This window comes from Trichomonas vaginalis, chromosome II, assembly GCF_026262505.1.
Source record: "Trichomonas vaginalis G3 chromosome II, whole genome shotgun sequence".
Classification (NCBI taxonomy): Eukaryota; Parabasalia; order Trichomonadida; family Trichomonadidae; genus Trichomonas; species Trichomonas vaginalis.
The window spans coordinates 8,455,669-8,481,306 of record NC_067204.1 but is presented as its reverse complement, the minus strand read 5'-3'; the positions used below and the strand labels follow the sequence as shown (position 1 = coordinate 8,481,306).

Sequence of the window (25,638 nt, the reverse complement as noted above, 5' to 3'; positions counted from 1 at the left end):
ATATCTGATTTCTTTTACTCTCTCATACATACTAGATTTGAAGAATTCAGAACTTTTACCATAATCTCCTAAATGTTTTCTTATCCCTAACGTGTGCCAGTTATTATATGAAACTGTATAAACTTTATCTTTATCTTTACACCTTTCATCACTTCCAATATATTTATATCTCAGTTTTGATTTTGCATTTTCATATTCATTAACGTTTAATAATTCGCAGTCTTCCTTTTTAAATAAATGTTTAAGATATTCAGGATTTAATACTCTACGTTTATATGCTCCTAACTTAGTTCTAAAGGTTTTTCTACAAAATTTAGGAATTCCATCCTCTTTAATGTCATCAATGATTTCCATTTCATTATTTTCCATTTCTTCTTCTCGTTTATGAGGTCTTTGATTATGACTCTATTGATTCCATGAAATTAAATATTCTTTATCATTATATTTATACCTCATTAGCTTATTTTGGCTTTCATATTCATTTAATAATTCACAATCTTCATTTTTAAATTGAAGTTTAACCCATTCAGGATTTAAACAATGTTTAATTAATCGCGGAATATCTGACATCATCTATATATAGCTTCTTTTATAAAAGATAAAAAAATAAATTATTTTAAAATTAATGTTAATTCTTTAATGATTTATAAATAAATATATTTTAATGCATCGTCTATATATAGATGATACAAAAAAAGTCACACAACCCGCACTCATATACTACTGATTTTGTGTTCTTCTTCAAAATTTTATTTTTTTATTAAAAAGAATCTTTACAAAATATACATTTACTTTAATTAATATTTAAAAACGTGCTCTATCAAAAGTTCCAAAAATTCAATATTTTAGCTTTTCTGAGGTGTCACCTTTGATGGATTTCTGTTTACAACAAAAACCCCCATACTGTCAATAATAAATTATTTGTTGTTGCTTTCAGCCCAGATTTATTGCTGAAAAAGTGACAATTTATTGATATGAATCTAACTTTAACAAATATTATGGCTAAGAATATTCTTGGAAGCCGTTTTATGGCTCTTCAGCATTCCACTTTATCACATAATATTGTTATTGGTAAATCACAGTTTTCTCGTTCATTTTCTTCGTTATTATTTACAAAAAATCAAAATCATTTTATCAAAATTCACAATACAAAGCTTTCGTCATTCCTCAATTCAGTTATTAAAGTTGACAAAGATGATTTGGTTAAAAATGAAGTTCTTACAGACACTTATAGATCATCAGATGAAAATATCGAAATTGATGGATGTGTCTTTTTCAATTTGAGAAGTAAAGAAGATGGTGCTGCATGTAATATTCAAAATTCGAATGGAATATATTCGATTAAAAACAGTATTTTCCAAGATTGCAGATGTGAACGAAAAGGTGGAGCATTATACATAAAATCATATAGCTTAGTTTTATTTGGAAACTGTTTCCACCTATGTCGCTGCGGAACACCGAACGGTAGCGATGGATCTACAATTTATGCTGACGCATCAGACATTATTAATACCTCATTTGTTACATGTCATGAATGTCCTAAATTTGGTGATATGTGCTGGTACGGTATCTGCAATTTATGGCATGCAGACTTATATTCAAATAATATTAACATTTCTAAGAGCGAAGTTGAATATGTCTGCAGTCTTGCTCATTGTGAACCTGCAAGGAAGATTTCTGTCATAAAATTCTATACTTCTGTCAATGGATTAACCGGAAATTCATTAACTTTTGTTGGTATCCGTTTCCCAGGTAATCATCAATTCGGAAATATTGTTAACAATTCAGTCAAGTCCGGTTTAATCTATTTCCAAGATTCTAATACCGATGTCAAAGAATTTGTTTTTATTTCTAACTCCGGACCATTAACGTATTCTTGTGTAGGCATAAGTAATGGTACATTTATCGGTTGTCTGTTTGATCGTAAATACGAAAATGGAAATGGCTACGATTCTACCGTTGATTGTAAGATTCGTTTCAGAAACGTCACTCAAATTCCAATGCCAATGGTGAATACATTTGTATGTAACAACGCTATTAATTTTGAAGTTTCTTTTGATCGAACTCCTTTGTTTATTTTGATTGGAGCTGTTGGTGTTGCTTTGTTAATGATTGCGACATACTACAAGCAACTGTTATACTTGTTCAGAAAATTATCTGGAAGAAGATTCAAATAAAATATATTTTTTATTTGTTGTGTTTTATATATAAAAATAATTCGAAATTTATTTTTATTATCGTTTTTCTAGTTTGAATTGAAGTTCCCTGAGCAAATATCTTTGGACAAAAAAATTGATCAAAAGAAAATCTTCATTTTTTCTGGCTATTTTGTGGGTTCCTTTGTTCTTGTTAGTATTATGAATTTAATTATCTTGTTTTTATTATCTAAAGTACACAAGTGTTCAAAGCGGTTGTGAAAAATAATGACGCGGGGAAGAGCAGTTCAACGAGAAAATCCTCAATATAATATTGAAACGGTCTCACTTGTGTACGCTAATGTTAACCAAGAGAAAGGTCCAAGTTGGTATGATGTCGAAAACTATGAACTCCCACGAGATTCTCAAGATCCTTACTATCTACTCGACTGGGTAGGAACTGGAAAATATAGCGATGTTTACACCGCCAAATATGGAGATCAAATCGTTGCAATTAAAGTTTTGAAACCTGTTCGTTCGCAAAAATATAACAGAGAAGCTAAGATTTTAATTAATTTACGAGGCGGTCCTAATATTATTCAGCTTATATCAGTCGTGCAGAATCCGAAAAACTTTCAATATAGTTTTGTTTTCGAGTATATTAATGATATTGGTTTTGATACTTTGATGAAAACAGCTACAGACCTAGAAGCTCGCTTCTACCTTTATCAGTTAATGAGAGCATTGCAGTATTGTCACTCTCAAGGTATTATGCATCGAGATGTCAAACCGCTAAATATTTTATACGACAACAAGCAGAGAAAACTCAGATTAATTGACTGGGGCTTAGCAGACTTTTATCATCCATATCAGCGCTACAACATTCACGTTGCATCTCGAAACTTTAAACCGATTGAATTATTACTTGATTATCAATGCTACGATTACTCGGTAGATATCTGGAGTTTTGGTGCTACCATGGCAGCTTTGATTTTCAAAAAGACACCATTCTTTAAAGGAAACAACGATCTTGAGATGATCAAAGAAATTGCATCGGTTTTAGGTGGTGAAAAGCTCGAAAAATACATGCAGAAATACGGAATTCCTCAGCCAGATGGATTTCCAAAGTCTTGCCTCAAGAAAAAGGCAAAACCTCTTGAATCTTGCCTCAGAAAGAACGCAAAGAAAGATCTTGTGTCTCCTGAGGCTTTGGACTTGCTGGATAAATGTCTCAGATATGACCATCAGGAGAGAATTACTGCAGCGGATGCATTGAAGCATCCCTACTTCGATCCAGTTCGTGATATGGTTGCCAATTGAATTGTTGTATTAAATATTGTTCTTTTCCTCCAAAATTTTTATAGATTATTTGAATAAAGTTTTATATTATTTATGCAAAATTTCTTTTTTTGTTTTTCAAGCTTTCATCAATATTATAATAACTTAGATAATAAAAGGTAGTATTCTCAGATTCAATTAAATATATTTACTCAAATTTTTCATATTTAATTCATGTAATCTCACAATTATTCAAATCTAATTATTTCTCATCTTATATGCAATAGTTCGTATATGGTTATTTGGAGCTCTCCCACTTTCATTAAAACAAAATTTAAAATTATTACCAAAATTGACGTTTATATTCAAATAAGACCTCAAATAAAAGCTGAATCATGTGTTTTAGCCAGTGATGCTAAGCAAATGATCGAAATTGAGATGCATTGAGCACTTTACGTTAAACAAAAGTGTCAAAAATATGGAGGATTATAAATCATCTGGGACTCACCAAAAAGTTGATATTGTATCAGATGAAAATGATGAAGATCATAGGAAATTGAATGATATCTGCCTTGGTCTAATAAAATATACAAATGCTGGTAAATCATTATTTATTATATCAAAAATTGCAGAATTGACTCAATTCTTATGCAATTCAAGCGAGTCTGAATATGATGTTTTAATTGAAAAAGAAATTCCACAATTATTGCTAAATTTATTTAATTTAACATCAAAAACAGAAGAATATAGACCAGTCACCTATTGTATGATCCAAATTTATAGGAAAGCCCACTCAACTCATGACTTTTTTGAATCTCCATTTTTTATTGAGAATTTAATTCAAATTGATGGCTGTCAGCAAGCCAAGATAGACTGTATAGTTCAGATTCTTCATGAAGTTGTTGATAATCTTCAAAAGCACTCATTACATGAGCCTCTTTCAGAATTATTCTCAATATCTCTTTTAGAAAATCTTGCACAAAACACAACAAATGATGATTCACTTGCATCGATTATGCTAATTGCTAAAGCTTTTTCCTCTCTAATAACAGACAAAGAAGCTGGATCAAACTATCTCAAATTTATTAGAGCGAATATTATGCGAGGTCAAGAGAAATCCACATGTATAATGATAGATATGCTCAGTGATCTAATTAACCGATTGATTTTTGTGAATGAAACTTTTATAAGTGAAGGATTTATTCCAATTTTGGTCGAATATTTTCGTTTGTTTAAGAATGGTATTGGTAATAGCGCCGCCGGATTTATTTCATTATATTTAGAAAAGGTTGGTGATGAGTTTCCCATTGATATAGAGATTCTGGAAAAGATTTTATTAGATAATTCAATATATCATGAATTTCCAGATTATTATTTTAATGTTTCAAAAGTTATGTGCCTGTTGGTCATAAATAATCAAGAAATTGTCCAGAAATATATAAATTCAGAATTAATTTACAAGCTCATCTCTTCCATTGATAACTACACCGCAAATATTCAAAGCAGTATCATTAGGACTATAAGTAGTTGCATTTTTCAGTCGAATGCTGATCTTTTTAAAATAATTTTGAAAAGTATTAACAGTATTCAAATCATATTTGAATTGATTACCAGAGGTATCGAATATTGTAATGAGTATGTTACTGGTCCGGTATTATTTGCTTTGCACAACATGTTATTATTGGCTCAAAATGATGAATCTATTGGAAAAGTAGTATATGAGAATATAAGTTCTTGTATTCCTGGGTCTGATATTTCGGATATTGAAATTGAATCAGAAGATATTGAAGCATTGATAGATAAAATCCTCAATCTTTCTCCATATTCTGAAGAAGGGAATGAATGAAAATTTTAATTAGATGAAAATGATATTTATAGTTCTCATTTTCAAATTTCATGTAACATTAAGTTAGAATTTCATTTCTTGAAAATAATTTATAATTTCTTTCAAAATAGGCATTAGTAAGTTTCCTACTACTATTCATTTTGCAATATTTAATGTTTATAACTATGCTAACATATAATGAAGCTAGATTTATGGATGAAATCCCGGAAGAGATTCGGAATATAATTCTCAAAAGATCCAATAAGTCTCAAAACTCAAAGTTTCCGTTTAAACTCAAAACTCTTCTCGATTGGGTCGGTGAAAACGAAAATAGAAAGAAAAAATGCGGATGCTCATGGGTTGATGATAGAATCTTTTCACTAGATAAAGCAAAAATTTCAGAAATAATGGATTTAAAATTAAACACTTTGAATTCCAATCTTAGAGATCTAGGATTTACTCAAGCATTACCAAGAAAAGAAGGAATAACGTTTTGGCAACATCCAAATGTACGCAAAAACTCATCAGAAGAAGAAATAAACTCGATTAAATACATGGATAAGCCAGCTCTTGAAAATTTGAATAGTTTAAATTTTTTTGGAGTCTATAATGTCCTTCTTAACAACATAACTTTATTCGGCATGACAGAAAATGAAATTGTTGCTTTCAAAAGAAACGTTATTACAACTTGGGAGAAAATAATTAAGCCAAATCATGTTTTTGCTGTATCTAAAAAAGAACTTACTGATTCATTTGGAGGTCAAGCTGGTTTTTGTAATGATCCGTATGCATTACAAGAAGCTTTGACGACAAAAGTTACTGCAGTAATAGATATAAATGATTTCGCCATATTTATGGCTAGGTTTGATCCATTTGAGAACATAATATTCAAGTTGGATAAGTTTCAGCAACTTATTCCTGATTTGCGAGTTAAAATGACCCAAATAGGTTCAATTTCATCATTTTTTGCCAAAACTTACCATAATTGTTTCTCATTCCAGATGTCTGGTGGAGAATATCATTGTTATAATCTACCACATGTCGGATCTACTGCTAATTATCTTCAAAATGAAGATGGGGAGAGATTTCAGTCATGGACGATGGCTCTTCAGAGTACATCTATTCTTCAATCTCAGACCGGATTCTTTTTTTAATTTATTTTTTTGTTTGTATAAATGTTTTATATTATATCTTTTTACAATAAGATTTTTCTCTATTTTAATGCCAGGCTATAATATCTTTCATTATTAATGAGTTAAACATGCTGATTCAAAAAGAAAATTCTCAAAATTTTATTAAAATGAATATTTCATGCATTTTAACGATTTTAATTATATGTATAATCTTAATTTTATAGTTTCGAGCTTAAATAACCATTTTTCTAGATTTCGACGACGATAGCGTCGTTTGGCCTTCCTTTTCATCAGATGGTTCACCACCCAAAGACAAAGAAATTCTTCTGCAAGTTCTGCAAGAAGCACACAATGTGCAAGGTTTCCCAGGCCTCCCGTGGTGAAGAGCGCCATTCAGCCCTCGGTCGCCGTCGTTATGATCGTAAGCAAAAGGGTTTCGGTGGTCGTGTTAAACCAATTCTCCGTCGTTCCAAGAAGACATCCAAGAAGATTTCTCTTCGTTTCACATGCCAGTCTTGCAAGAAGGCCACAATGTATTGCCTTGGCCGTCTTCGTAAGTTCGAATGGACAGTTGAAAAGAAGAAGAAACACGCCGAACCAACATGGTAAAATGTGTTCTTACCAGTAATTTTAATTACGCTTAACTTTTTTTTCATACAAGATTTTTTTTACTCTCCAAATCCAATATATCTTTCAGATTATATATACTATGATTTATGATCATTTACTCCAGTACATTCGATGGAATTATTTCATAATTTCCTTCCTTTTGTTATATATGTGGCACAAAAAGATGTAATCTATTGCTATATGATATAGTCATTATTATCTCTATTAGAATAATATAGTCGTTAACGAAAAATAATTTGGAATTTTGAAATGGCGAAGCATTTAGCAATAATCTTGCACATATATCTATAAGCTAAAGTTTTGAAATATTGCATAAACACATATTTATTTTCAAAATTAGATAATGAATTTAATCTTATTCATTATGCTATATCAAAGAGTTAAATAGGAAAATTGCTTCAACATAAATGAAAAGAATAGTTTAGTGAAATGATTTTTTTCAAACAAAAGGATAATTGTTAAGAGCTCTTGCTGATTTGGTCAATCTTGGAGCTCCATTTTGCGTCAAGTTCCACCTTTTGCTTATTAAAGTTGTCATTAATCTCTTTGATTCTTTCAGACTTTGATTTATTATTTTGAATAAATCTCATCATTTCATTATTATGCTCTTCGATTTCCTTTGACTCTGAAAATTGATTTTCAACTTCTGCGCGAATCTTCTCCAGTTCTTTGAGAACAGATGCAAGTTCATCTTTTTGTTTTCTAATTTGTGTATCAATTAAAGCCTCTTCTGCTGTGTATTTTCTCTTGCTGGTGTTTTCACAGTTGAGTTTAACATCTACAGGTTGAGTATTCTTTGGTTTAGATTCTTTTATTGATGATGGGCGATCAACAAATGATCTAACTTTCATAGAAGCACCTTTTTTATTGTTTTGATTTGCTGGTTCTTGAAATACAAGACGGGTTTGAGGTGTCAACTTTTTCTTTTGATCTGTTAAAGTGTTATCTGTGTTTTTCATTCTAGCAGGTGGTGATTTATGTGTTTCTTTTGTTAATAGATCAGATGCATGAGGGCTAACATCTGCGAAAACTTGCTGAAAAACATTCATTTTGATTTTTTTAAACGTCCGCAATCGTAAAATAATTTTCACATAAAAAGACTTTACTGCTTTTACTTTCATTCGGTTTTAGATTATATTAAATTTGGAAATATATCGAATCTTCGCTTTGGGCACGTTCTGTATATGCCACATATTAGAAAATCAAATTTAAAATTTTATATAATCGAATCTCATGCAAATTTGCATTCGAATCAGAGGAACGTATAAGGATATAAAATGAGAGTATTTGAATTGATAATGGTAATAAGCTTTATTGCAAAAATTAATTTAAGATATCAAAAAAGAAGCAAATTCATGATACAATAGCCGCATTATCAAATGTTTTAATTGGAAAACTTCCTCAATAGAAAATAATATTTTGAAAAAGTCTTATTATTAGATTAATTAATTTAAAATACTTATGAGAATCTATAGCATATGAGCCAAATGAATAGCTCATCAAACGTCAATTTGTGTTTGGCTTCTAATATTTTTGATTCTCTCGATTTTAAATACGAAATCAATAATAAATTTAAAAAAATAGATATGTATAAATCAAATCGATTTCACTAACGAATATCATGACCTTTTACTTATATAAATTTACTTGAGTTTCTTCTTTAATTCATCTGCAGAATGCTTGAGCAATCTGAAAACTGTGCTAACAATAACAATTATATTGCCGATTCCAAGTGCAAAGGCCGCATAATCAGCTCCTTGACGAGGTTCATCAGTGAAGACGATTTTATAAAAAGACTCCCAGAAGGAATAGTAGAAGAAAACTGTGACAAGTGCGAGTGCCATAGCGAGCATTAAGATTTGAATTGGAGGAGCATAGTTGCGAAGCTGTTCTTCAGTAACTAAGAACATTAAGGGTCCACTGTAAGGCCAAATAAGGCCTATCGTCGTCCCAAAAATATTGCTCAAGATGGTGTTTTTACTAAGGCCCAAAACTTAAAAAAACACAAAAAAATTAACTTTACTCTTTTGAGATCCTTATCAGATGTGCAACAATTTGATGCAGTATCGCAATTCGAATCCGATTTTTTAATGTAGATGTACTCTAACATTCTTGAAAAAATGCAAAATGATATTAATCAAGCTTTTCATTTCTGTATCATACACGAAACAAAATCATTCATTATACTAAAATTTATCAAAGTTTGAATAATGAAAAAAATAATATCTAAATTTTTACATTGAGTCGGCTATTGATATGGTCAATATTAAATCGTTTAAAAATGGGCATTGGCCAGAATAATACCCACTAAAATACACATTTTTTTAAATTTTATCAATTTGTTTTGGTATATCTTTATGATAATGAATAAAATGCTTATCTTTCATAAGTCAATACATAATTTATGCTGAAACACAAAAAATAACACGAAAATTTTTGGCCAACATTTCAAAACGAAGGATAATGCTTTGAATATATAAACAATAATACTTTGTCTAGAGAATTAAATTTGTGCTATCCAATTGTCAATTCTTTGAATTTTTTATAAAATGCACGATATTCCGGCATTAGCCTCAATAAATATAAACTACATGCATCATAATATTAGGATGTAATGGCATTAAAGCGAATTTCCTAATTTCTTCTCAATTAAATTCCTAGAAAAACTTAGGAATTAATGATTGGAAATAGGTCAAAAAATTCCTAATATAAAATTTATGCTTAAATTGTAATAAACAGAAATTCATCAAAAGTGACAGCTCTCAATTTTTTGACATTTGTAAATTCTAAATTGAATGAGAAAAATGAAATAATACTAAGCATAATACAATATTCTAGATTTAATTATAATTAGGAAAAAGTTAGTTTGGAGAGTACTTTTCATAGGCATATAGAATGAAATCTTCTGAAAAATAATATCACATAAACTCATATTATTTTCTAATATATAACTATTTTATATAAAAATCAAATTCAATGATCTTAAAAGCGAAGGATAAACCTCAAAATTTACGAATATAATGAGTGGGAATATAATGCTTATCTATCATAAAACCATATGAAATATCAATTTTTGCTTTACGCCTAATTTTTGACGACAATTAGCAAAAAATGTTAAATGTTAACACTCAGTCCATTTGAATATGAAAAATAAAATTGACTTTGATTAAATGTTTTTATTTATCATGCAATTCTTCTTGCGACCAAAGATTTGAATAAAAGTTCAAAAAATAAGATAGCTTAAAAAATAATATACGGTAGTGTTTACTAATAGATGAATAGTATATAAATTCTATTAAAATGGATTTGATCCAAAAAAATATAAAACCAAAAATAATTGTTATAATTTAAATGAAGAAGTAATTTAAAACGATTTTATTTATGATCAAATTTTATATATTTTTTTGGATCAAATCCATTTTAATAGAATTTATATACTATTCATCTATTAGTAAACACTACCGTATATTATTTTTTAAGCTATCTTATTTTTTGAACTTTTATTCAAATCTTTGGTCGCAAGAAGAATTGCATGATAAATAAAAACATTTAATCAAAGTCAATTTTATTTTTCATATTCAAATGGACTGAGTGTTAACATTTAACATTTTTTGCTAATTGTCGTCAAAAATTAGGCGTAAAGCAAAAATTGATATTTCATATGGTTTTATGATAGATAAGCATTATATTCCCACTCATTATATTCGTAAATTTTGAGGTTTATCCTTCGCTTTTAAGATCATTGAATTTGATTTTTATATAAAATAGTTATATATTAGAAAATAATATGAGTTTATGTGATATTATTTTCAGAAGATTTTGTGTTCTTCTTCAAAATTTTATTTTTTTTATTAAAAAGAATCTTTACAAAATATACATTTACTTTAATTAATATTTAAAAACGTGCTCTATCAAAAGTTCCAAAAATTCAATATTTTAGCTTTTCTGAGGTGTCACTTTTGATGAATTTCTGTTTACAACAAAATTAAAATCAAAATTCGAAAATATCTATTTTTCAAAACACGCATCCAGAAGCGAAAAAATTCGAAAAAATCATGTTCTTATAAAACTCGCTGATTTTGCAATTTTTATGTGATTTGAAGTGATAGAATGTATTATCATCTTACTAAAACATATGCTTTATTGTTACATTCACAAAATATTAATCAGAACACTAGGAAAAGTGGATTTTCGAAAAAAAGACGATAACGATTATTTGCAAATCGCCTCTCAATTTTGAGAGACTTTCAATTTTTACAGTGGACCCTTAAATTTCTGTTTTTTTTACTAATCTGCCCGGCTAAAAAGAAATTAGACTCTAAAATAATGCTCTCCTGGTAAAAATCCTTTCCACAGAATTTGGAACTTCCTGAATGCATAAATAATTATTTCAAATCAAAACCTCTAATTTTGGCATTTCTTAGTTATCACCGTTCACAATGACTCTTAGAATTCTTAGTTTGCTATTCCGAACAAGCTTATTGTTTCATATATTTTAAGCAGAAGCAAACTTCAGATTTTGACAACTCAAACTCCAAAAATTGAATCAGCTCTCTAAGATCTTATGCAATGTTTGTGCTTTTTATCATATGTTTTACCAGAATACATCAAATTTTATCGTTCTGATTTTTGTCAATTTTTGTGTTCAAAATTATGCGTAAGAGAGAGCCACCACCAGATAATGATGAAGAGTTGGCAGGAAAGACATTAGATCGTGCAAATATGATGGCTATGGATCAATTGGTCGATTCAACAACAAGATTACTTGATCACACAAAAAATTTACGCAACCATATTAGAAGTGATGTTGAAAGACTCGATATTGCATTAGATTCCGGATACCAAGCTAATGACTTTATGGAGCAAGGAAAAAACTTTGTTAAAGCTATTGCAGATGATCCAACTGGAATTGGTGTAATGAAAATCGCTCTCGTGACATTCTTTTCTTTATGCATATTATACTTTGGTGGGAAAATGATTTTTAAGCTCATATTTAGGAAATGATTCTCTTTAATTTTTTGTTTAATGTTTATATATTATCTTATATCCTTGTTTATAATCTATATAAAGTAATTACGATATTGTTTACCACCATGAATTTGTTTTAAAAAAATATTCTGCTATTAATGAATATATAATCTATTTGATACTATTTTGTTTCTTTAGTATAAATATAAGTAATAAAATGAACCTTCACAGCATCCTAAATCTGTATTTTCCAATTTTTCAAAATCAAATTTGTTTCTTGAGCTCATTTTCGATTGAATTATCTATTTAAATCTTATAAGGAATATATTTTTGTTGTTTATTATATTTTAGTGTCTCTCTCTCTGAAAACCGCCGAAAGCAAAATGGCGGACTGGGACTCGCTAATTGCAGAGACAGAAGCGAGTAGTACCGCAATAAAACCAGTTGTTCATGAAACAGGTTTGACAGTTAACAGAGATTTTGCATTTGGTGATGATGCACAAGAATTTTTAGATGACAAATTAAAAGATGCAATGAATAAAGCAATTGCTGATCCAACAAAAATGCCAGCAATTGATAAAAAGAAGAAGAAAGATGAATCTGCAGGCAAAGATTGGTTTAATATACCAAAATCAAAACTTACAGAAGAAGACAAGCGTGATTGGCAGATATTGCATATGCGTAGTGTCATTGAAAAAGGTGCTGGAAATGTGGTTCAGCTTCCAGAAGAACCTCCGGAATTTTTACAATTTGGTACTATTCAAACACATGCAATGGATGGAAAGAAAGCACGTCTCACAAGAAAAGAACGTGGTGCTACCATCTTAGAATCTCTTGCCAAAGATGATACATATATTAATTATTTGAACGAAGAAAAGGCTAAGAAACTCAAACCCAAATAGAAAATAAAGTTATATAGAAATGTTGATTTATGGTAATAATTAATATTTAATAATTTTTTTTATACTAATTTCAATATGCTTAGAAACAGTTAAATACTATTTCTATGAGTTGGTCGAATTCCGTTTCTCTTACAATTCTTAAATTATCTAATAAAGGAATTTAGTTTACTATTAAGGCTGAATCACTGGTCCATCATACACAATTCGAATCATTGAATAATATTTGATATATTTTGTTTTTCTACAGAACACAAGAAAATTCCATATTTGTTAGCAGTATTTCTGGATCCAAGATCGATGCAATTGTTCCTAAGACCTTCAAGAGCAACAAACTCTACATTACATTAAACTTACAAACAAATAATACTATAAAATCACAAAAAATGTTAATTTATCAGACAACGATAGTTTGTACGAATGTATTCATTTGAATGAACAAAATCATAATACAAATTCAAAGTTAAAAATCATAAAATTATTCCGAATATTTTTGAGAATAAGCACATGAGTGTTAAGGCTCCGGTCCAACTCTCTCAATTTTTAAAATTGAATATATTACCATCAACAAGATTTTCGAGCAATCCTACGGCATGCATCATAATATAATATTATAGCCTATATTATACTAATATAATAACTTTAATTATAAGTCATGAAAACTCTGATTGATGGAAATATTCAATTTTAAGTAACATATAAATAAAATGTTTCCTTTTGAAATTTAGTATATTTCAAATTGTGTTTCAAATTTAGATGATATTTTTGGATTTACATGTGTTATTTTATACATATAAAATTAAAAATGAACATCTGAACCTTGATGATATGATCATTGTTATATTAATGAATTCTTGATAAGAATAAAAAATTAATATTTTTAGTCGCGAAGCATGTTAAAAGTGCAATAAAAGTATATATGCATGCACATAATATGTTCATACTCAAAATACTACTTGATCATGTACGTCCATTTTTGTCTTTAGCATTGATATCTGCTCCATTTGAAATAAGAATTTCTGCAATTTCTTTACTATTATTACTGGCTGCATAATGAAGAGGGGTCCATCTATTTTTGTCTTTAGCATTGATATCTGCTCCATTTGAAATAAGAATTTCTGCAGTTTCTTTACTATTATTACTGGCTGCATAATGAAGAGGGGTCTTTAGCATTGATATCTGCATCATTTGAAATAAAATATTCTAAAAGTGATGAAAGATGGAAATTCGGAGAATAAGCAAAACATGCGTTGATGTCATTTGTTTGATCCAAATAAACTAAAAATGATTGAAGATTATTGTATTGAGAGCACAATTCTAAATCAATTTTTTTGTTATGTTCATTCATCAAAAATGTGATAAAATCGATTTTGTGTGATATAATTGCATATTTCATGCATTTATCATCTGGTTTTTGTACTTTCAAGCATTCATTCATAATGTCTGGATTTCCACTCAAAAACGAAAATCTAAGACAATCGGGAGTGATTTCTGATTGAAATTTCGTTATTAAAAACTTAAAACAATCAGCAGATCCATGATAACAACATAATTCAAGTAACGAAAGACCTTCATCTGAATATGGATATAAATCACTTTCTAATTTTTGATTTTTATCAAACTCTTCTCTTTCTGTAAAAAATATTAATGATATTTTGTCATCATCCATAATAGATCTGTAAATTGTATTTTGATCGTGAATATCAGATGAATAATGAGAATCTTCAAAATCGTTAAAACTTTGTTCCTCCTTTTCATTCAATACTATGTTGTATTCTTTGTAGAAAAGGTAATTAAAAACTTTGTTGATATTGTTGACCTGATTTAGATGGTATTCGTCAACAATTTGTTTGGCAATCGCTAAATATGACTTCATGTAGCGGTTGTTATAAATTGAAAGTTCGGATATATCATTGATAATCATATCAGGCTGAATTTGATAAGAGTCAATCAGGTTTTGTTTGATTTTTTTGTATATTGCGTTTAATTTTTCTTCGTCATTTGTTTTCAGCCTGTACAAAGCATCGTAGACATCATTATATCCTGTAAAAATCTCCATCAATTTGTCATAATGAGTTTGGTTAGTTTCTCCCTTGGACATCAACCAAAAATTATCAAACATACGATTATTCTTGATTCAAATGCTGTTCGGCATTAGAATTAAAAATAATCATTAGTATAATAATTACACTTTTATTGCATTTTTAACAGGCTTCATGCCTGTATAAAAACGTAATATAAGTGTAAATTTTACAATATCGTAATTTTGCATACAAATTTCGAATTTCGAAAATTTTCAATTTATTAGACAGTAAGGATCCCATTTGGAGAATAATCTTCCTCAATTCTAAAATTCAGTTTGGATAGAAATAATCCCATTTCGAATTTTGATCCCAAACTGCCATATTTTTTATCTCAATATCAGATATATTATCAAATAGAATTAAAGAGTATTATAAGAAATATGTAGGTAAAAAAAAGAGAAATTTCGGATATCAAATTCAAGAAAAATTCATTATTCAAAGTATAGATATAAAACGATCAAAAATTTAATCAAAAAGAAGCAAGAAAATATAATTGCAACATATATCTTTATCACTGAGAAGAGAAGAATCCCCAAACTTCAACTTCGTCAGCTTTGAATCTGCTTGTTCCAGCGAGGAATGTCTGTGCCGGTTCAGATCCAAACCTCAGGCCAATTCCAAATGTGTTTTCAATGGTCGAAGCGCATCTATCGAAATCTCCAGCGAGAACTAAGTCATCTCTACCAAAAGAGAAGGTCTCAGGAGTTCCTACCATGTATACAGGGTCCTCTTATTGAGGATGTGCCTGTATGAACGCGTTATTATCGATTGAGAAAAGGAATGAAGAAGTTCCTTCGCCAAAACTACGGCCATCGTTTGTCCACTTCGATGCTGCAAGGCCACCGAAAATTCTATCGTTTGCTTTGACGATAATAACCGAAATTCCTTTTCCATCGACCAAACTGTGCATTTCTTTGATAGAACGGCCATCGTTTGCTGTAGAGAACATGAGATGTGTCTCTGGCATCGCCTTGAATGGGAAGCAGTAGTAAAGCCTCTTTGCTGTCTCTTCATCTGTCAAAATCTTGGAACCTTGGAACGGCTGGAAGTCCAGGGACTTGCCCATCTCTTTGTACTTGGCCTCCTTACGTGTGGCCATCTTCTCTAGAGTGGTGTACTTAGGGTAATGCTCGGTAGATAAGTTTAATGACCTTTCCTTGACATCTGTCTTGTTCTCGACCTCGCGGATGGAGAGAGTGCCAAATACAGCTAAGTCTGCGCGTGCATTTGTCTTCTGTAAGTCGATGGATGTTTCGATATCTTTATCAAGGACTTCGTTGCGATGATAGGCTTGTAAGAAAGGCACTGGTTGTCCATTGGAGTAATATTCAAGAAGAAGAGAACGTTCTGCTTTGAATTGATTGTATTTGCGTTGTAATTCGGAAATTGCGGATTTTGTTTCGACAATACGCTCTCCAGCTTCTTGCTTAGCTTCGGCGATAGCTGCTGCAGCAATGCGATTGATTTCGTCGATGACTTTTGCAAGATTATCCTTGATATATCAAGAACATTTTGCTCGGCATCGAGAATTAATTAATGCTGTTGTTGAGAAAAATAATCATGGTATTATGTAATAATCCTGATAAAATGCTCTAGCTAGGAGTTGCTTTGAATGTAATGGTTCAATTTAATATAATTATTAATTAGATTCTTTTGTTGAAACATAAATAGTCACAACAGGAGCATTTGAAACGCTAGGTTCAAGATATGGTCGCTTTCCGTTTCTCGGATCGAATCTATTTTCTTTTGCTTTGATATTGTAGAACAATTCAAGTTGTTTTTCATCAGTGTACCGTTTGAACATTTCAGGATTTCTTGAAGCCAGAGTATCTGCAATATATTTTGCAAGATCTTTAGTATCTGGTGGAAGAAAATCAAAAAAATGATAACCATTATCTAAAATAAACATAAAGAATTTGGTTTGTTTGGCTGTGACTTCTTGAAGTGTTGAAGTTGGTTTGACATTCACTTCTATGAATTTTTCTTCATTCATACTTATTTTATATTGGGTCTAACACCAATAATAAATTGGGTCTGTATTCAAAAATACAAAATGGTAAAAAGAAGGACAGGACAAGTTCCAAAGACTCAAAATAATGAACAAGAGAAACCCAAAATACCAGTAAAAGAACAGCCTGAACCAGTTAAAAAAACAAAGAAAGATAAAAAGAAATATCAACCAGAATTTAGTATTTTCAGGTTAGATCAAATTTTCAGGTACCATGGATTCTCAAAATTTAGAATAACTTTTGCTGATATTGCTTTGTTTACAATTGTTACTTTAATATCTGCATACACGCACTTTATAGATTTTGGAGAACCAAATCGTGTTGTCTTTGACGAAGTATATTTCGGCAACTTCACAAATTACTATCATCGTAAAAAATACTTCTTTGATATTCATCCACCGCTTGGAAAAGAACTGCTTTACTTTGGATCAGTAATATCAGGATACAAAGCAGATCTCAAATTCTATTCAATTGATTCCGATTTTCCTAATGATAATATTAAATTACTCAGATTTTGGCCATCTCTTACTGGCACGCTTATAACTCCCGTAGTTTACTTAATGCTTCGTATCTGCGATGTTTCGTACATGTGGGCCACTGCTGGAGCCATTCTTCCTGCTCTTGACAATATGCTTATTGTTGAATCTCGTTTTGTCTTAATTGACGCTTACCTTTGGTTCTTTGCCGCACTTTCGTCCTTAATGTGCGCTTGCGCCGTCAGATTTTTCAAACACAACATATTATTTGCAATTCTCTCAGGAATTGCAGTTGGAGCAACAACATCCGTCAAATTCACCGGCGCTGGAGTTTCAATAGGTGTTGTCATTGCGTTTTTCATGAATTATAATTTCATTGACGCATTTGTTATGAGTTTCCACGCTGCAGTCTCAGGGATTGTTGTCTTTATAGGTTCCTTCTATGTTCACTTCCTAATTCTCACAAATCCTGGTCCAGGATGTGATTTCAACCGCGATATTTGTCGGGCCATGGAAAAACACGAGTTATCTCCAATTGTAGCCACTTTCACATTGATCAAAACGATGCTTGGCTCAAACTTCGCTATAAATGTTGAGCATCCTTATGCTTCGAAGTGGTGGCAGTGGCCATTGCAGCTTGGAAAAGGAAATTGGCTTTGGTTCCACGAGAACAAAGAATTGTGGACAGTTGGAACTCCCGCTATTTGGTATTTCGCTTTCTTTATGCAGTTTGTCTCTCTGTTTAGAGTGAAAAGCGACAGATTTGTTAGGGGATCGATCTGGATATTTGTTACTTATTTGATCTCTTATCTTCCTTTCTCTTTGATCAAGAGAGTCATGTGGAACTACCATTACGCAATTCCTCTCATTTTCTCAATCGAAATGAGCTGTGTTTCATTGAGTAGTTTCAACAACAAATTTGTGAAGTACTTTGTTCCTTTTGTTGTTATTGTAGCTGCTTTGATTAACTATTTGATATTGCTTCCTGTTACTATTGGATCACCAATCAACAGCGCTGAATATTATCGCAAGTTCTTCTTTAATAACTGGCACTACTAAAAATATATGTTTCAATATTTTATTTTGTAAAAAAAAGAGTATTTATTGAATTTAATATATATGAAGTCTTGTACTTGGTACCTGAAACAAGAAAATTTTCATTTGTTACTTGAACTTGCAACTGTATATATGACTAATATGTACTATTTATGTTTTTAAATTATGACATAAAGCACTAAAGTTAATAATACAAGATATTGTAAAAACTTTTTTAGTAAATCATATAACCATAAGAGAAAAATCAGCTCTATTAAAAAATTAAATGTTTAGAATAAACCACAAAAAAAAAATAAATCAAATTACTCCTTGTATGTCTCTTCCTGTGGTTGGTCAGCACCGTATGCAGCCCACTTGTCGCTTCTTGGAGCAAGATCAGCTGGCATAGAGCGAATCCACTGGAAGACTGTGTAGTTGTTCTGTGGCTTGCACTTGACATCGAATTCGTGACTTGTGCCATTCTCGAAGGCGATACCCTTTGTAGCCAATTGCTCACCACGATATCTGATCTTCAATGTTGTCTCGCAGACGATAACCTTCTTCGGTGCGTCTGGGAACTTCTGTTGATCTGGGTAGTAAGCAACTTCGAGCTTAAGCTCAGCTGGGACCTTAACTCTGCGCAAGGTTCTGATGATTGGGATAACCTTGACTGACTTGTTCTTGAGATCTGGGTAGTAGATATCATGTACTGGGTACTGGGACTTCTTCTCGTCCGGAAGATAGAAGTCCTTCTTGATGAGGAACTGTGGATGTGATGCCTTGTCAGCGGAGAGGCCGAATCTCTTCTCGTTGGTATCAAGAACAAGGAGGTTGAAGTCGAAGTCACAGCGGTGCTTGCCTTCGTAGAAGACACGGAAGTAGACATCCTGGGTGTAATCCTGGACTGGGCCGTAGATGACACCGTCGTCAACCTTGATTTCTCTTGTAGCAGCAGCAACGACTTCTCCTTCATCGGATGATGAAGATGAGGATGAGAGTTGGACGAATGTTGGCTTCTCTTCTTCGGAGTCAGATTCGCCTTCGCGGTCGTTGTGCAATAAGAGCTTGAGGTTGACTGTGCCACGCTTGCTGCGGAAGCCGCCTTCCTTCTTGAGTTCGACACTGACAGAGATTGGAGAGTCAAGGCCGTAATCAGCGAGCTTGACTTCGCCGTTGCCGATCAAGTCGTTGGCGTTCTTCTCATCCCAGTCATAGCACTCAACAATGAGGACGTCGGTCTTCTTATCGACGAGCTCGAAGTTGAATGTCTGGTTCCAGACTGGGTTCTTGGTCTTCTTGATAACTTCTGTCTTCTGTGGTTGGCCGTTCTTGTTGAGTTTAAGGATGACGTATGGATCAGACTTGCCGTTGAGATCCATAGCAGCGAGATCCTTAGCATCAACAACTGTAGCATCAAGAAGGACCTTCTTTGGAGCGTACTCAGCCTTTTGTGGATGAGCTGGGGCAACAGCTGGAGCACCTGGCTTAGGTTCTTCACCTGGTCTGTATGCCGTGAACTTAAGATGGACTGTGCCACGGTCCTTGCGGAGTCCGTGCTTCTTCTTGAGTTCAACGTTAGCTTCAACTGGTGTGTTGAGCTTGAACTGGTCAAGCTTGATTGTTCTGTAGCCGATGAGATCGTTGTCATTCTTCTCGTCCCAGTCGTAGACTGTGATGTGGAGCTTGTCCTTCTTCTGGTTCGGGATTGGAACATTGAATGTCTGGTGCCATTCTGGGTTCTTGTTCTTCATGACAACGCCTGTGCGGAGTTGACGGCCTGTGCCATTGACTGACAAAGCGCAGTATGGATCAGCCTTGCCATTGAGATCCATAGCTGGTAAGCCCTTGGCATCAACGACAACAACCTGTAAGACAATTGGATCGACCTTCTCCTCTGGAGCTGGTGGGTTGGCGGCGAGCTCGGCTTGCTCCTTCTTGCGGTCTTCTTCATCAGATGATGAGGAGGATGAGGATGAGGACTTCTTCTGTTCCTTGACAGCAGCAACAACAACTGGAGCTGGCTTCTTCTCGTCTTCGGAGTCTGTCTCGCCTGCACGGTCTTCGTGGAAGTGGAACTTGAGATGGACTGTGCCACGCTTGCTGCGGAAGCCACCTTCCTTCTTGAGCTCGACATCAACCTCAACTGGTGTGTCAAGAGCATAGTCTGCGAGCTTGACTTCGCCGTTACCGATCAAGTCGTTGGTGTTCTTCTCGTCCCAATCGTAGCACTCGACAACGAGGACATCGGTCTTCTTGTCGACAAGATCGAGATGGAACTCTTGGTTCCATGCTGGGTTCTTTGTCTTCTTGATGACTTCTGTCTTCTGTGGAGCACCGTTCTTGTTGATCTTGACGATGACGTATGGATCGGACTTGCCATTGAGATCCATGGCAGCGAGGTCCTTGGCATCAACAACTGTGCAGTCGAGGATGACCTTCTTCGGCTTCTCTTCTTCCTTCTTTGGTGGTGGAACAACAGCGGCAACTGGAACTGGAGCTGGGGCTGGAGCTGGCTCTTCGCCTGGTCTGTAAGCTGTGTACTTAAGATGGACAACACCGCGGTCCTTGCGGAGGCCGTGCTTCTTCTTAAGCTGGACTTCTTGCTCAACTGGTGTGTTGAGCTTGACGTCCTTGAGCTCGATGTGGGCGTAGCCGATAAGATCGTTGGAGTTCTTCTCGTCCCAGTCGTAGACTGTGATGTGGAGCTTGTCCTTCTTCTGGTTCGGGATTGGAACATTGAATGTCTGGTGCCATTCTGGGTTCTTGTTCTTCATGACAACGCCTGTGCGGAGTTGACGGCCTGTGCCATTGACTGACAAAGCGCAGTATGGATCAGCCTTGCCATTGAGATCCATAGCTGGTAAGCCCTTGGCATCAACGACAACAACCTGTAAGACAATTGGATCGACCTTCTCCTCTGGAGCTGGTGGGTTGGCGGCGAGCTCGGCTTGCTCCTTCTTGCGGTCTTCTTCATCAGATGATGAGGAGGATGAGGATGAGGACTTCTTCTGTTCCTTGACAGCAGCAACAACAACTGGAGCCTTCTCCTCGACTGGAGCCTCCTTCTTCTCATCATCAGAAGATGTCTCGTCAGCACGATCGCCATGGAGATGGATGCGAAGATGGACTGTACCGCGTTGCTTGCGGAAGCCGCCCTCCTTCTTGAGTTCGATGTACTTATCGACTGTTGCATCTAAAGCGAGTTCATCGATCTTGATTTCACCGTTACCGATCAAGTCGTTTTCGTTATGGTCATCCCAATCGTAGCACTCGACATAAAGAACATCGGTCTTCTTGTCGACAAGGCTCATATGGAATTCTTGGTTCCATTCTGGGTTCTTTGTCTTCTTGATGACCTCAGTCTTCTGTGGAGCGCCATCCTTGTTAAGCTTAAGGACAACGTATGGGTCGGACTTGCCACCAATATCCATAGCGGCAAGATCCTTGGCATCAACAACAGTAACGTCCATCAAGACCTTCTTCGGCTGGGCGGCAACTGGAGCTGGAGCTGGCTTCTCTTCGACCTTAACAATTGTGAACTTGAGGTGAACTGTGCCACGTTCCTTACGGTGTGCGTTCTTCTTCTCAAGAGCAAGATCCTTCTCGACTGGTGTGTCGAGTGGGAATTCCTTGAGAGGAAGTTCGTACTGGCCGATGAGATCGTGATCATTGTGTTCATCCCAATCATAGCAAGCGAGGCAGAGTTTATCGTTCTCGTGGCTCTTTAATGGGATCTGGAAATCTTGGTTCCATTCTGGGCTGCGGTTCTCCTTGACAACTTCTGTCTTGTACTGCTGGCCTTCACCGTTGATTGTGAGGACGCAGTATGGATCGGACTTTCCACCCTTGTCCATAGCGGCAAGCTTTGTAGCATTGACAACTGTAAGCTTTAAGAGGAGATTCTCTGGGGCTGGTTTTGGAGCTGGTGGGTTGGCAGCAAGAGCAGCGGCCTCCTTCTTAGCATCCTCTTCATCAGACTCGGACTTCTCCTTCTTGGCTGGTTCTGGCTCTTCATCAGATGTTTCATCCTTGTTATCGTAGTGGAATAAGAATCTGACGTGTACAAGGCCACGGTTCTTACGGTGGCCACCTTCCTTCTTAAGTTCGACATCTCTCTCAATTGGTGTATCCATGACGTATTCGTAAAGTGTGAGGTGGGAATCACCAATAAGATCGTGTTCGTTGTGATCATCCCAGTCATAGCAAGAAAGGTGAAGAATATCTGTTTGCTTATCCTTGAGTTCGAATGTGAAGTCTTGGTTCCAAACTGGGTTCTTGTTCTTCTTAACAACTTCAGTCTTTTGTTCTGGACCATCATTGTTGAGCTTAAGGATGACATATGGATCAGATTTACCATTGAGATCCATAGCGGCAAGATCCTTAGCATAAACAACGGAGAATTCGAGAATTACCTTCTTCGGCTTTTCTGTCTTGGCTTGGTGGTTAACTGGGGCTGGGGCTGGGACAGGTGGGGCATCCTGTTCCTTCTTGTGTGCTACAATTTTAAGATGGACTGTACCACGTTCCTTACGGTGAGCATGCTTCTTCTTTAATTCGACATCTTTCTCGACTGGAGTATCGAGTGGAAGTTCCTTAAGTGGGAGTTTGAAATTACCAATAAGATCGTTATCGTTGTGCTCATCCCAATCATAGACAACGATATGGAGCTTATCGTGATTTCTGTTGGCAGCTTCCATGTGGAATTCGGCGTTCCACTCTGGATTGCGGTTCTCTTTGATGGCTTCTGTCTTGTATTCTTGACCCTTGCCGTTGATTGAAAGGACAGCGAATGGATCGGACTTTCCACCCTTGTCCATAGCAGCAAGCTTTGTGGCACTGACAACAGTGACATCTAAGAGGATTGGTTCCTTTGGAGTATTGTCTTCCTTCTCGTCATCGGAAGAAGATGAGGAGGATGAGGATGTCTCCTTCTTGTGACTATGCCTCTTCTTCCTCTTGGAACCTTCCTTGCCTTCTTCCTTATCTTCAGCCTTCTTAACTTCAAAGTTGATGTAAGGCTGCTTTCTGTCGAGTCTGAATGGGCCTTCTTTCTGCAGTTGCTCAGTCTTGACTCCTTCTTCGAGATTTCCATCAGCTGGAATGTTGAGTGTGTAGGTGCATGTAAGGATATCTACACCAAGTTTCTCTGTTTCATGAACTTCGAAAATCACAGCTTGAGTATCGGCGACCTTGACCTTGGCCTCGTTGCTCTCATAAGCTGGATTGAGTGAATCTTGGACTACATTAGTTTTAGTAATTTGTTTCTTTTCATTGGATTTCGTTAGCTGTATAACATTAACGTATGAGTTGCTTTGACCGCTCAGATCAGATACTGGGAGGTCTTTGCAGCTGACAACACGAAAAGACAGCATTTAGAAAGTGATGAATTGAATTCCTTCGATAGCACGCGGTTCTGACAACTTATCGTGACTTCACTTATTTTATAATTTTAATCAATATTAAAAGATACGTAATTGGAAATAAAATTGTAAAAAACTGTCATCAATTGTATCGCATGAATTGGAAATTTGATTTTTATATAAAATAGTTATATATTAGAAAATAATATGAGTTTACGTGATATTATTTTTCAGAAGATTTCATTCTATATGCCTATGAAAAGTACTCTCAAAACTAACTTTTCCTAATTATAATTAAATCTAGAATATTGTATTATGCTTAGTATTATTTCATTTTTCTCATTCAATTTAGAATTTACAAATGTCAAAAAATTGAGAGCTGTCACTTTTGATGAATTTCTGTTTATTACAATTTTAACCACTATACATTAATGTATGTATATAATAGCTGTGAATTTTAACTTCTGCGGGTCTTGAAACAATAAAATGTTTACTTTCAATTTTCCGCTAAATGGAAAATTCAATTTAGGTAGTAAATAAATAATGTGTTATTTGTATAAATTAAATTTATCGTAGTTTTGGGCGGTGTTATTGTTTATTCAACAATTTGATCACCCATTTTTTATTGTCGTGCTCATCGGAAAGTTGGCATTATACCACATTCTAACCCATAAAACGAAATCTTCAAAATAAAAAGAAATAAAAATTCCCTCAAATTAATCGTTGTTTTTTTATGCTATTTGACCGACCATTTATAAATAAACATTGTATTAGTACTTATAAGATGTTATTTTTCATAGTTAATTTTCAAGTTGCTCAATTTTTTTATAACTCTTATTGGACAATAAGAATAAAGGAACGAAATTAACCTCGTTAGTTAATGGAGTTAGTCAGACTATATAACAATAATCTGAATGACATTAAAAAAATAAACAATTTACTTCATAAAGTTGAAATTTCGAAACATATACTTACTGATTCAAAAAAATCAATTTCATTTTCATATAACGCGTAGGACTTCACGTAAATACGATGATTTTGTGGGCTGTAAACGAATATAATCAATATTAACCAAATCGGAAAGAAAATCTCGAAAGCGGCGTGTCCAAAGTTAATTCATTTAAGTGTTTCGTTTTGCGAAAAAAACGTACAATACGCAATTTCGCTAAAAAAACATTTAGCTAGCAATTTCGACCTTTGACTCCACTAAAGACGTCACTTTTTTAATTTTGCGGTATCATATTTTTGGAAAATCTTTATGAATATTATATAAAAAGTCTCTTTAATATCTATATTTCATATTTTTATCGATTTTTAAAGTTTTTGCGAAAAGTATTCAATTATTTTTGCTATTTGGTCGGGTAAATGTCAGATTTGCGACATTTTCTGATATGATATTCAGATTCTACGTTGATAATAATGCTTATAGAATAAGGGTTTCGTTTTGCGAAAAAAACGTACAATACGCAATTTCGCTAAAAAAACATTTAGCTAGCAATTTCGACCTTTGACTCCACTAAAGACGTCACTTTTTTAATTTTGCGGTATCATATTTTTGGAAAATCTTTATGAATATTATATAAAAAGTCTCTTTAATATCTATATTTCATATTTTTATCGATTTGTAAAGTTTTTGCGAAAAGTATTCAATTATTTTTGCTATTTGGTCGGGTAAATGTCAGATTTGCGACATTTTCTGATATGATATTCAGATTCTAGGTTGATAATAATGCTTATAGAACCCTCTTGCTATTGTGTCAAAATTGCGCAACCGATAGCAAAAATATCTCGCAATATCAAAATTGA

At 33.6% G+C, this 25,638-nt stretch overlaps 14 protein-coding genes across 14 annotated transcripts, besides 5 other annotated features; 8 read left to right on the top strand and 6 right to left on the bottom strand.

Moving 5' to 3' along the window:
• The first annotated feature begins 853 nt into the window (after positions 1-853).
• Positions 854-891: a mobile genetic element.
• An 89-nt stretch (positions 892-980) lies between these two features.
• TVAGG3_0508100 (uncharacterized protein) lies at positions 981-2,212 on the top strand (the record flags this gene model as incomplete). The annotated part of the gene is made up of 1 exon (XM_001302527.1): positions 999-2,177. The coding sequence occupies one exon, from the start codon at positions 999-1,001 to the stop codon at positions 2,175-2,177; it is 1,179 nt and encodes a 392-aa protein (XP_001302528.1).
• Positions 2,213-2,357: 145 nt separating this feature from the next.
• On the top strand, positions 2,358-3,535 carry TVAGG3_0508090 (STKc CK2 alpha domain-containing protein; the record flags this gene model as incomplete). The annotated part of the gene is made up of 1 exon (XM_001302526.1): positions 2,424-3,455. The coding sequence occupies one exon, from the start codon at positions 2,424-2,426 to the stop codon at positions 3,453-3,455; it is 1,032 nt and encodes a 343-aa protein (XP_001302527.1).
• Positions 3,536-3,891: 356 nt separating this feature from the next.
• Positions 3,892-5,259, top strand: TVAGG3_0508080 (armadillo (ARM) repeat-containing protein family; the record flags this gene model as incomplete). Its single annotated transcript, XM_001302525.1, has 1 exon — positions 3,892-5,259. The coding sequence occupies one exon, from the start codon at positions 3,892-3,894 to the stop codon at positions 5,257-5,259; it is 1,368 nt and encodes a 455-aa protein (XP_001302526.1).
• Positions 5,260-5,450: 191 nt separating this feature from the next.
• TVAGG3_0508070 (Initiator binding protein 39 kDa family) lies at positions 5,451-6,392 on the top strand (the record flags this gene model as incomplete). Its single annotated transcript, XM_001302524.1, has 1 exon — positions 5,451-6,392. The coding sequence occupies one exon, from the start codon at positions 5,451-5,453 to the stop codon at positions 6,390-6,392; it is 942 nt and encodes a 313-aa protein (XP_001302525.1).
• Positions 6,393-6,609: 217 nt separating this feature from the next.
• On the top strand, positions 6,610-7,022 carry TVAGG3_0508060 (structural constituent of ribosome; the record flags this gene model as incomplete). The annotated part of the gene is made up of 1 exon (XM_001302523.2): positions 6,666-6,980. One exon carries the CDS (start codon positions 6,666-6,668, stop codon positions 6,978-6,980), a length of 315 nt encoding a protein of 104 aa, XP_001302524.1.
• Positions 7,023-7,114: 92 nt separating this feature from the next.
• TVAGG3_0508050 (uncharacterized protein) lies at positions 7,115-8,061 on the bottom strand (the record flags this gene model as incomplete). The annotated part of the gene is made up of 1 exon (XM_001302522.1): positions 7,460-8,050. The coding sequence occupies one exon, from the start codon at positions 8,048-8,050 to the stop codon at positions 7,460-7,462; it is 591 nt and encodes a 196-aa protein (XP_001302523.1).
• Positions 8,062-8,533: 472 nt separating this feature from the next.
• Positions 8,534-8,927, bottom strand: TVAGG3_0508040 (uncharacterized protein; the record flags this gene model as incomplete). Its single annotated transcript, XM_001302521.1, has 1 exon — positions 8,645-8,911. The coding sequence occupies one exon, from the start codon at positions 8,909-8,911 to the stop codon at positions 8,645-8,647; it is 267 nt and encodes an 88-aa protein (XP_001302522.1).
• Positions 8,928-9,730: 803 nt separating this feature from the next.
• Positions 9,731-9,767: a mobile genetic element.
• A 1,178-nt stretch (positions 9,768-10,945) lies between these two features.
• Positions 10,946-10,983: a mobile genetic element.
• Positions 10,984-11,647: 664 nt separating this feature from the next.
• TVAGG3_0508010 (uncharacterized protein) lies at positions 11,648-12,198 on the top strand (the record flags this gene model as incomplete). Its single annotated transcript, XM_001302520.1, has 1 exon — positions 11,655-12,005. One exon carries the CDS (start codon positions 11,655-11,657, stop codon positions 12,003-12,005), a length of 351 nt encoding a protein of 116 aa, XP_001302521.1.
• A 143-nt stretch (positions 12,199-12,341) lies between these two features.
• On the top strand, positions 12,342-12,904 carry TVAGG3_0508000 (transcription, DNA-templated; the record flags this gene model as incomplete). The annotated part of the gene is made up of 1 exon (XM_001302519.1): positions 12,353-12,871. One exon carries the CDS (start codon positions 12,353-12,355, stop codon positions 12,869-12,871), a length of 519 nt encoding a protein of 172 aa, XP_001302520.1.
• A 482-nt stretch (positions 12,905-13,386) lies between these two features.
• Positions 13,387-13,559: a mobile genetic element.
• A 269-nt stretch (positions 13,560-13,828) lies between these two features.
• Positions 13,829-14,056, bottom strand: TVAGG3_0507980 (cyclin-dependent kinase inhibitor 2C-related family; the record flags this gene model as incomplete). The annotated part of the gene is made up of 1 exon (XM_001302518.1): positions 13,829-14,056. One exon carries the CDS (start codon positions 14,054-14,056, stop codon positions 13,829-13,831), a length of 228 nt encoding a protein of 75 aa, XP_001302519.1.
• Positions 14,057-15,682: 1,626 nt separating this feature from the next.
• On the bottom strand, positions 15,683-16,051 carry TVAGG3_0507970 (zinc ion binding; the record flags this gene model as incomplete). The annotated part of the gene is made up of 1 exon (XM_001302517.1): positions 15,683-16,051. One exon carries the CDS (start codon positions 16,049-16,051, stop codon positions 15,683-15,685), a length of 369 nt encoding a protein of 122 aa, XP_001302518.1.
• Positions 16,052-16,387: 336 nt separating this feature from the next.
• TVAGG3_0507960 (uncharacterized protein) lies at positions 16,388-16,945 on the bottom strand (the record flags this gene model as incomplete). The annotated part of the gene is made up of 1 exon (XM_001302516.2): positions 16,592-16,945. The coding sequence occupies one exon, from the start codon at positions 16,943-16,945 to the stop codon at positions 16,592-16,594; it is 354 nt and encodes a 117-aa protein (XP_001302517.1).
• A 48-nt stretch (positions 16,946-16,993) lies between these two features.
• On the top strand, positions 16,994-18,670 carry TVAGG3_0507950 (dolichyl-phosphate-mannose-protein mannosyltransferase protein; the record flags this gene model as incomplete). Its single annotated transcript, XM_001302515.2, has 1 exon — positions 17,006-18,496. The coding sequence occupies one exon, from the start codon at positions 17,006-17,008 to the stop codon at positions 18,494-18,496; it is 1,491 nt and encodes a 496-aa protein (XP_001302516.2).
• A 76-nt stretch (positions 18,671-18,746) lies between these two features.
• TVAGG3_0507940 (C2 domain-containing protein family) lies at positions 18,747-23,857 on the bottom strand (the record flags this gene model as incomplete). Its single annotated transcript, XM_001302513.2, has 1 exon — positions 18,796-23,844. The coding sequence occupies one exon, from the start codon at positions 23,842-23,844 to the stop codon at positions 18,796-18,798; it is 5,049 nt and encodes a 1,682-aa protein (XP_001302514.2).
• A 347-nt stretch (positions 23,858-24,204) lies between these two features.
• Positions 24,205-24,241: a mobile genetic element.
• Between the last annotated feature and the right edge of the window lie 1,397 nt (positions 24,242-25,638).